This window comes from Gordionus sp. m RMFG-2023, chromosome 2, assembly GCF_954871325.1.
Source record: "Gordionus sp. m RMFG-2023 chromosome 2, tfGorSpeb1-WG-v2, whole genome shotgun sequence".
Taxonomy (NCBI): Eukaryota; Metazoa; Nematomorpha; class Gordioida; order Chordodea; family Parachordodidae; genus Gordionus; species Gordionus sp. m RMFG-2023.
In genome coordinates this window covers 32,827,139-32,838,248 of record NC_088776.1, presented here as the reverse complement: position 1 = coordinate 32,838,248, position 11,110 = coordinate 32,827,139, and the positions used below count along the sequence as shown (strand labels likewise).

Sequence of the window (11,110 nt, the reverse complement as noted above, 5' to 3'; positions counted from 1 at the left end):
CCATTTCTTTACGGGGCATTGCAGCACAAGTATTACATGGAACACATTTATTTGTAATTTTTTCAATTTCCAAATTCATACCAGGCCACCAAACATATTCACAAGCCCATGATTTCATTTTATTTTGGCCTTGATGACCGGCATGTAATAAACATAAAATCTTATCCCTCAATTTATATGGGATCATAGCACGATTTCCCCTCATTATATAATCACCCACAATTGATAATTCTTTTTGTATTTTCTTATACGAATCTTGTTTATTTTTCCAAATTTTTTTTCCCATTAAACACAATACTTAGCTTAAATCTTTGTCTTTCAAAATATTTAATTTAAGGTATTCTCAAGTTGTAGAACCTCCCTTTAAAATATATGAAAAATTACGCACTAATGCATCGTCCCTATCCAAAATTATATTGTCAATTATTTCCGGATCTGCACAATCCGATCCTAATCTAGACAGCACATCAGGCAAATTATTTTCTTTTCCTCGCCGATATTTAATTTCCTCATTAAATCTTCCCACAAGTAACAACCACCGTTGTAATCTTGGGGACATCATTAATTCTTTGTTATCTTTTTTAAACAAATGAATCAATGGTTTATGATCAGTATAAATCACAAATTTTTTACCAATCAAATATTCACGACACTTGGTTAACCCAAAAATAACCGCTAAGGCTTCTTGTTTAATAACAGAATACCTAGTTTCAACTTCATAAAAAATTCTTGAAAAAAAATAATTGGTCTTTCTAAACCATCAATTATATGTAACAATGCACCTTCAACACTCTTATTGGATGCATCCACTGCTAAAATTATTTCTAAATCATTATTAAAACATAATAAAATAGGTTCTTCACCAATATTCATTTTCAAAATTTCTAAGCATTTTGTTGTTCAAATTTCCACTCAATATGAACCCCTTTTTTTAATAAATCGTACAATGGAGATGCCACTTTTGCAAAATTCTCCACAAAACGATGATAATAATTCACCATGCCCAAAAATGATTGTACTTCAGCTTTGTTACTTGGCTGATTCATATTAAATATATTTTTAAAAATTTTATCAAAGAGATTTCACTTCAACCCCATTAATCTGATGACCTAAATATATTACTTCAGTTACACCCCGAACAATTTTTTCTTTGCTAGCCCTCAAGCCATTATCACGAATTCTTTTAAAAACTTCTTCAAGGCGTTTATTATGCTGTTCTGGCGTCAACCCAGTTATCAGCACATTATCCATATAATAAAATACACCTTCTAGCCCCTGAAAAACAGATGCCATGGTACGTTGGAAAATAGGTGCTGACACACTTAATCCAAATGGTAACCTACAAAATGCAAATAATCCTTTAGGTGTAGTTATCTATAATAATTTTTGAATTTCCTCCTTCAAAGATAATTGTAAATAAGCTGACGAAAAATCAACTTTAGATAAATATTTTGCACCTTTTAGACTAGCCAAAATTTCTTCAATTCGGGGCAATGGATATTTAACTTCAACAACCCACCTGTTTAGAGTTACTCGAAAATCAGCACATAGTCTCAACTTTCCAATAGCTTTTTTCACTGGAACTACTTAAACAATATAAGGTATTTCTAAAAATATTTTTTAATACAAAATCTATTTATTACAGTAAAAAAATATTTTCGATTGCTGATTTAAAAAAACTTTGCGTCTAAAGAATTACAAGTGATAAAAAAGGTTAATTAATTCATACAAATGCCTCAATTGATAATGGTTTTTATAACGATATAAGGCAAGATAATTCTTAGGAACTTACATTGACAAAAGGTCATGAAACTATCTGTTACCATTTTAGACAATGTTTTATAGAATGGACTAATAAGGAAAAATTTATAGGCCTAAACCAAATCACCAACTCTTGAAGAAGAGAGTATAAACGACCAATCATAAAACTATATGGTGGTTAGAGCTTCCTTTTAGATGACATGATGAAAGCTAGATAAGTAATCGAGAAAATTATTGTGAGATATTGAATTTCTAAAAGATTATCTTCCATTTTAAATGATATACAAACGACTACACAGTTGACCATTATTGTTTATCTAAAATATGCTCTCAGCAGCTATAGTAATAATCTTAAATTACATAGCAACACAAATAATAGATGCTGGTTAATTTGCAGTAATAGCCATGACACTCGAAGTAAACTAATATCAGAATTTTATATGTTGAATAAATTGATAATATAAAAACATTAAAAATCTTTGGAAGATATAATTATGCGAATATATTGAAACCAAGAGTTATTTACTCGGCAAGTGTTATATTATAGAAATTAATAAATTATATATTTTGGTTAATAAGTAGTATATGTTTATAATGTAACCCACATTCATTCAATTCTGTTTATTCAAATCGCGCATTCATTTAATTAATAACTTATTCAAATTTATTTTTATTTTAGTTTTACCTTTTATTTTTATAACTTAACCTTTTTAATATTATATTCTAATTTAAGTTTGTAAAAAATATATAAATAGTAGATTGAAAAAGTAAATAAATGAACATTTTAATATTTCTTTATTTTAGTGTTCCGAGGACGTCTTCCTTCTTTCTTTCTTCAGCTAGGATGCCATATTAGAAATGAAATATTTTCTAACTATAAAATAAGGACCAGAATCATATGATGAAACAATTAAGATTTTATATATTGTCGCACCACCTCTAGTTGGTATATCATATCTTAAAATAATAGTAGTTTGTAATAATATCAAAAATATATAAAAATTTAACTCAAAACTGTTTTTCGAAAAAGAAAAATAAATAGATTTCCTAAAAACATGTAAAAAAATAGAAGAAAAGATATCAAATTTATTACATCTATTGTAGGATGAATAATAAAATGTTTAATTTTTAAAATTATTTACAACTAAATAGATAGCGTTAAATACTTAAATGCAAATTGTTATTATATTTATTATCAAAAGCATTTATTAGTAAAATTTATTATAATATTAACTGTAATATATTATACTAGTTGATAACCCGTCAAAAATGACGGGGATGAGAATTTTATTCGTTCTTTTCGATAATTCTTTTTACCCCTCCTCCTTCAGGCCAATTCTAACCCATTAAGACTAAGAGTGATGAATTGTCTTTTTTATTCAATGATTGATGAATAATATATTTTACCTTTATTTGATGATGGATGAATCAGAAATTTTCCTATTTTATGAGATGTGATTTCGAAATTTATATTTTAAATTACAAAAATGAATAAAAATGAAAAAATATATCATATTAGCATCACACTGATCACCCGTCAAGAATGACGGGGATTTATAATTTGAGATGTGATTTAGAAATTTATATTTAAAATTACAAAAATGAAACAATATCTCTTATTAGCACCCTAAATACTAACAATATTTACCAGAGCTCCTGTTAGTCAGAATTGCTGTTTACTCCCCACCGTGTGAAGGCAGGAGATAGCTTTTAGGGGAGGAATATTTTGGATCTTGGCCAGTTTTTCTACCTTTATATAATAAGATCTTTTGAATTTTTTTCCTAAATCTTCTAGAGCAAGCGCGAATCATATCAGATTTATCCTATAATAATAAAGTGTTATAGAATAGCTATTAAATGCCTTTTAATTTAAATAACCAATCTTAAAAACATATAACTGTATATTTATAAAGCTGGGGGTCTAAAAGGGGTAAGTATTATACTGGTCATTAGTGTCCAAGAATTTATAAGTCATGAGAATGGATTTTTCTTTATATCTTACTATTTAGATTTTAAATTTTTATAAAATTTTAACTATATAGGTGAATAACAATTAAAAATACAAATTCTCTTTTACCTAATAATCCTATCCTTTCAATAAAAGAGGTAACTTTATTTACTAAATTATTTTTTCATTTATTTTATAAGTCTATTTCAATTATCCCCACCAATAAAGGATCTGTAATAATTAATTTTTCCTATTAAGCACCATCAAACCTATCATTGACCCTTAATAAATATAAAAATTTGAGTCTCAAGTATATATTTTTCAGACTAGATTTTTATGAGTAAATTTATACCCTAATTTTGCGTAACATATTAATTTACTATGTTATTTATATATTTTTTAAATTATCTATATTATTTTATATAGATAAGCAATATACCTAGGAATCCAATCTTATTTTCTATTTATTTTAGGATAAGTCCATTTCAATTAAATCTAACAGAGACAGAGAAAGGATCAAATTTAAAAATATAAAATTTACATCTATACAAACAAAATGATTATATTATTCATTTGCCTCCAACTATTCTCATTTCTAAAAAGGTTTTATATTTTGTTTAATTATTATTTATTGCTATTTAAAATATTAATTTTTTTAAATTTAACTTTTTTGTTTAATTATTATTTATTGCTATTTAAAATATTAATTTTTTTAAATTTAACTTCTTACAAAAGAATAGTTGAAAGCAAATGAGTAATTAAATTATTTTGTATGAATAGAATAATAGATGTAAATTTTATATTATTGAATTTGATCCTTTCTCTGTTGTGAGATATAATTTAAATTGACTTATCTTAAAATAAACATATAAAAAATAATATCATATTTTTTTTAAAGATAGGATTCCTAGGTATATGAGAATTTATTGTTATTCTTATCTATATAAAATAATATAGATAACTTAATATATAAATAACATAGTAAATTATTATGTCACAAAAAAATAGGGTATAAATTTACTTATAAAAATCTAAAGTCTGATAAAATGAAAAATATATAACTGAGTCATGAAAATTTTTGTATTAAAAATGAATATAAAATTAAAAAGAATATGAAAAATAAGGTTACCTTTTTTATTGAAAGGATAAGATTATTAGGTGAAAGAGAATTTGTATTTTTTATTGTTATTCATCTATATAGTTAAAATTTACCTATAAAAATTAAAAATTTAAATAGTCAGATACAAGGAAGAATCCATACTTATGACTCATAGATTCTTGAACTTGGTTAAGAGTCAATAGTAGGTTAGGCAGTGCTAATTATATTTAGCCCATCATTAGTAATTTTAATTTATGTGCACAATAAAAAATCATTTGAACTAAATTTTTATTCATTTATTTGCAATTTTAGAAAAATTTTAAAATAACCCCTCATCTTAATAAATATAAATTTCTGAATAAGATCCCATTAAATAGGAAAATTTCTAATTATTAATCATTGAATAAAGGAGAAAATTATTCCCCATTAATCTTGATGGGCTATCAGCTAGTTTAATATATAATGATATCAAATGTTAAATTTATACATAAATTCAAGAATTAAAATAGTCTTTAAATAAATATCTTATTCCTCTTGAATTGGTACTTGATGCATTTAAAGTTCTACTGATCCCTAAATTTTCAGGAATAGGTATAATATTATAGGTGTTTATTCAATTTTTTCATAATCAATAATATATTTAACAGGCATTTTCAACTGAGCACTTTATAGATTTAGTTTAGAATTAATGGCAAACTTATCAGTAGTTATGCCAAATGTGCATTCAATCACTACTTAACTTATAATGTTTTGCTTCTGGACTGGTATTTTTCATAGGATAAGGTTTCATAGTTTTTTAAGGTGTTTGATATTGGTTTTTCTAACTCTAAAATAATTAAAAATTATTCATTAATTTTAAAAATTTACTTTGATATAAAGTGCTTACCATCTAATTAGCCAGGTCAAAATATTTTTGTGCAATCTAAAAATATATTAATATATCCTCCCAATGTTCTCTAGTTAGAACTGGCATATGAATATATTTTAAAGTTTTCCATATAGCATCACATACCTCTGGAATGATGGTAACAATGCATTTTGCTTATTCTGCTTTTTAACTTGGTTTGTTTTTTCTTATATTGGTAGTTGGGTTTTGTTGAAGAATCTAATAAAAATAATATTATTATATATAAGAACTGAAAAAATTATACTTGGTTGCTGGATACCATTGCTTTGATATGTGGTGAATGAATGGTAAGTGTATGAATGCTGAGCTTGGTAAGGATTACTATTGGACCGATTACGCTATAATCATTTTTATTGTACAAATATGTTTTAAAAGAAAACTATTGGCTAAATTTGATTGACGTTTTTTGAGGATTATTATAATAGATAACCGTCAAATACGTCTATAAAAGTGGCATTTTATCTAATATTTTATAAACAACTGTATATAATAGAGGATTATAAACTATATGTCTAATTACTTATTTTTATAAAGAAATCTCTTATACTTATATGGACCTAGAAAATATTTTTAGGAGAAGGTATGATGATAAAATTTAAAAATAAATATACAGTAGATTTGTCATTTTGAACTCGGCTAATTATAAAATTAATTTTTTTAGTTTTCAATTAATAAATGATTGTATTTATTTAATTAGGGTTATATGATAATTTAAATAATAATAGTCAATTAAGCGTCAACTGTTAATGCTAAATTAATATGTGAGTGATATTGATATTCTATTTTTAACACAAATTTGATTGCAAGCTGACATAGTGAAAATATAATTTATATGTATTAATCTAATCTAATATATAAAATAGTATTCATTTAATAAATAATTAGACAGTCTAATTAATTTTTAAATAATAAAATAAATCTATATATTACTTAATAGAATTATAAAAGAGTTCAGGGGGCAATCAAAAAAATTTATTTTTAGTTCAAGGGGTTAAGATTCCATTAAAAAATATTTTATTTGCTTCAGGGGGCTATTCTAATTTGTAAGGGGGCTCGAGCCCCTGCGCCCACTTTCCCCCTTACAAACACTACTGATTTAACACAAAATAATATGAAAACAAATACTATAGATGTAATTGATTTTAAATCGAATGACCTAAATATACAGTCTAAGGTAAGATGTTATAGTTTTTATTTAGCTTGTAATTTTCTTAGTGAGGCATAACTGATTGTTGAATTAATAAATAAATAAAATCAGACAATAAATATCGGCTAAACTCAGAAATCTCTCCCAGTTCATTACTCATTATAAAAATTGTTAATATTAAAATCTCTGTCATTGAATTGATGTTTCAACGCATTTTTTTAAAATATTATTCAATTTATATGGTTTTAAAAATAAATATTTGGAAATAAAATAATCATTAGCAATAATCGCAGTATTGTTTTTCTCTATTGGGTTTCGCGGTAATAAACATTCACGATAAATGTTTAGCTAAATTAACATGAAATTCTACAATTCATAACATGAGACCAGTTGTCTTGCTAATCAAAAATTACTCATATTAGGTATGACTAGACCTGTGCGCCGCCGGCAATTTTATTCACGCCGGAACAGCCGCCGATTGAGATCAGCGGCGTGAGCCGGCTAGCCGTCGATTTTTCTTATGGCGGCGGCGCGGCGTGTATAATATTTAGAATGTTGATAATTATATTTATATATTAAATTATTATTATTTAAATTTGAATATTAACATTAATATAATAAAACATGAATTGTATTCTATTGCTTTATATAATAGAATAGTGTATATCATTTACATTCATTCATACACCATATTCATTTCGGCTATATTAATTATTTTTATGGATTTGCGCGTTTTAAACCACCCTATATACAATTATGAAATAACAACTCTCTCTACTAATCAAAAATCAAGTTATGTGTGGAAGTATAAGAAAAGCACGATAATGCCTGATTTTATTTATTGTGAACCTTGTTTAAAATTGGAGAAAAAAGATGAGGAAGATTCTGATAAAAATAATCCATTTTCACAGTAATTTATTTTAATTTTAGGCTTATATTTATATATAATTTATATTTTAGTTATGATATCAAATGTTATAGCAAAAATATAAGTACGAGTAACCTTTCTCGTCACCTAATTAATGTGCATAAAATATCAGAAAAAACTAATAATAATAAATCCATTCAAACTCTAAAAATGTTTATAATGCCAACGCCAACATGTAGCAAGAATATAAAAGATAAAAAATGGCTCTTAGGTTAGTATTAATGTTTATTAATATTCATTTTAAATTTTTAACTGGTTTGTTAAATTAATTTTATTAAGCTCTATTTGTTCAAAACAACTAAATTTTTTAGTTTGTTTTGTCAGCTCTTATTTTGAGAACTTTTTAATGTACAAACTTAATATATAATTTATTAAAATAATTATGTAAAACTTTTAACAACTAAATTTTTAGTTTGTTTATTGTCACCTCTATTTTGAGATCCAATGCATAAACTTATGTATAATTTAAATTAATAAAATAATTATGTAAAACTTCAGCTCTATTTTGGGATCTTTTTAATGTATAAACTTAATATACAATTTATTAAAATAATTATGTAAAACTTTAAAACAACTAAATTTTTAGTTTGTTTATTGTCAGCTCTATTTTGAGATCCTTTTAATGCATAATTTAAATTTATTAAAATAATTATGTAAAACTTTAAAACAACTAAATTTTTAGTTTGTTTATTGTCAGCTCTACTTTGAGATCCTTTTAATGTATGAACTTAATATATAATTTAAATTTATTAAAATAATTATGTAAAACTTTAAAACAATTAAATTTTTAGTTTGTTTATTGTCAGCTTTATTTTGAGAACTTTTTAATATACAAACTTAATATATAATTTATTAAAATAATTATGTAAAACTTTAAAACAACTAATTTTTTAGTTTGTTAATTGTCAGCTCTATTTTGAGATACTTTTAATGCATAAAATTAATGTATAATTTAAATTTATTAAAATAATTATGTAAAACTTTAAAACAACTAAATTTTTAGTTTGTTTATTGTCAGCTCTATTTTGAGATCTTTTTAATGAATAAACTAAAAATGTATTTTATTAAATTATGTATAACTTTATTTTGAAAGTTCAAAACTAAATCAAATTTTTTATTTGTTTCTCTTTTTTAAATATCTTTTTTCTAATAGGGCGAAATTATGTTTTGATGTGCTGCTTAGATTTATTGCCATTTGATTTTATAAGCAATAATGGGATGACAGACTTTCTAAAGGTTTAAAATTTAAATAAAATGATTATTAAAAAATAAATTGCGTAAAAAAATGGAAATATAAGATAATTGATTCCTCATCAGAATTGCCTAATAGGACAACTATTAGTCGGGGAGCACTTGATGATGTTTATTGTTCTATAAAGGCACATGTTTTAAACCTGATTGATGCTGGTCCAAAATTCTGTTCCATTACTTTTGATTTATGGACCGATCATTTCAAGCGGCGATATTATATTACATTTAGTCTTCATCATTTAGATGAAAATTTTGATTTAAAATATTTTACCCTGGCAACCCGAAATGTGACTCAAAAGCATACTGGGGAAACCATATTATCGGAGATTGATGGTATCGAAGAGGAGTTTCATTTAAAAGCCAAAATAATACAAATGGTAACTGATGCAGGGGCAAATGTCAAAAGAAGCGTCAGATTGGGGGATTATGAGCATCATTTATGCTTAGGCCATGGACTACATAATTTGGTTACAGTTGATGGCATAAAAAAAGTTGCCAGAATTGATAATCTCCTTAAAAAAATTAGAGAAATTATTTCAGCCCTCAGATATCGAGTAGCTGATTTGGAATGTGAAATTGAAGATGAGCATCGTAAATGTCTCCAGTCAATTTATGAGACAGGTCATATCTTGGATATTGATGATTCTGATCCATACCTTGATGACCATTTTGATAACGAAGCGGATAATAGAAATGTCATTACACCAACCAATCTATATAATACAAAAACGTTAAAATTAAATTGCCCTACCCGCTGGCACAGCATATTAATAATGCTAGAAAGTGTTCGTAGCGTGAACAAAAATCCTATTAATAATGTTTTGAATAAAATAGGAAAACAATGTTTAAAACTTTTTAATAATGAATGGGATATGATTGACGAGCTTTATGCCGTATTAATTCCATTCCGAGAGTCGGTGGAATTTCTTTCCTCCCAAAAGGGATCGACTATAAATCTAGGGTTATTATTTCTCAGTGTAATAGAAACCCACATACAGATCAATATATCTGATTCCTCAGATATTATTTGTTTAAAAGAAAATATGCAAAAAAAGCTTGACCATAAGTTTCCTATTACTGAACTTCAAGTTATTTTATATTTTTATTAATAAAATTATATTTTTAACATTAGATATTAGCGACTCTCCTTGATCCCAGATTTCAAAATCTGAAAATTGTGTCAGAATATTTAAATTCAAATTCTACTACATCATTGCAATTTTTAACAAGACATTTAAAACTTTTAGAAAATGATAAAAATGCATAAAGTGAAATCCAAGTTGAAGATAATGGAGAGACTTCCAGTTCTTATATCGCCAAAATAGCTCGTAAACATTGCATTCCAGGCAGTGATTATAACAATATAAGTAATTTAGAACAAGAATGCCATATTTTGCTAAGCCAAAATAATATCCCAGAAGAGGATGCATTTACCTTTTGGAAGAAAAAGCAACTGGAACTTCCTATGCTGGCTAACTTAGCTAGGAAGGTTCTTTGTATACCTGCAACCAGTACACCCAGCGAAATAATTTTTTCCATTGCTGGATTAATACTCAATGCAAAAAGGACTTCTTTATGTCCCACCAATCTTGATAAAATTCTATTAATTCATGATAATTATAATTTAGCTAAATCTGAATTCTGATTTATTATATTTCTTACTTAATATTTTGTTTGCATTCCAAATATATATTTGTTATAATAAAAATCAATAGAATATTACTAATATGTGTTGTTTATGTGACTCTGATCTGAGTGAAAATGCAATTCCTTAGTCTATTTCTGAGAATGAGAAAATACATGAATTTAAATTGAAGTGAGACAGGAAATAATTTAAAAAATAAATTATGTTAACAATGTGTTAGAAAAGAGCTCCAAATTATAAAAAAAATGTAATACATTGATTTATAAATTAAATTTATTTAAAAAAATTTTTTAAATAAATATGGCGCCACCGCCGCCAATTTAGTAGGCGGCGGCGAAATCGGCGCGCCGCCGAACGCCGATAAAAAATTTAAAAAAAACCGCCGCCGTCAATTGAGACATCGGCGCACAGGTCTAGGTATGAC

General features: G+C 25.8%; 1 protein-coding gene and 1 long non-coding RNA gene across 2 annotated transcripts; one reads left to right on the top strand and one right to left on the bottom strand.

Moving 5' to 3' along the window:
* Positions 1-5,566: 5,566 nt before the first annotated feature.
* LOC135925270 (uncharacterized) lies at positions 5,567-6,097 on the bottom strand. The gene is made up of 3 exons (XR_010571598.1): positions 5,960-6,097; positions 5,676-5,913; positions 5,567-5,634 (listed from the first exon to the last, which is right to left on the bottom strand). It is a non-coding gene; the product is annotated as an uncharacterized LOC135925270 (long non-coding RNA).
* Positions 6,098-7,686: 1,589 nt separating this feature from the next.
* Positions 7,687-10,686, top strand: LOC135924267 (uncharacterized). Its single transcript, XM_065459320.1, has 5 exons — positions 7,687-7,772; positions 7,823-8,001; positions 8,944-9,026; positions 9,089-10,002; positions 10,311-10,686. Exons 1-5 carry the CDS (start codon positions 7,687-7,689, stop codon positions 10,684-10,686), a joined length of 1,638 nt encoding a protein of 545 aa, XP_065315392.1.
* The last annotated feature ends 424 nt before the right edge of the window (positions 10,687-11,110 follow it).

What these genes read in the sequence shown, in the direction of transcription:
- LOC135924267 (XM_065459320.1), top strand. Translation starts at nt 7,687, where the DNA reads ATGCCTGATTTTATTTATTGTGAACCTTGTTTAAAATTGGAGAAAAAA. An exon ending in GGATGACAGACTTTCTAAAG is followed by an intron (nt 9,027 to 9,088) that starts GTTTAAAATTTA and finishes TGGAAATATAAG; the next exon opens with ATAATTGATTCCTCATCAGA. An exon ending in GGATCGACTATAAATCTAGG is followed by an intron (nt 10,003 to 10,310) that starts GTTATTATTTCT and finishes AAATGCATAAAG; the next exon opens with TGAAATCCAAGTTGAAGATA.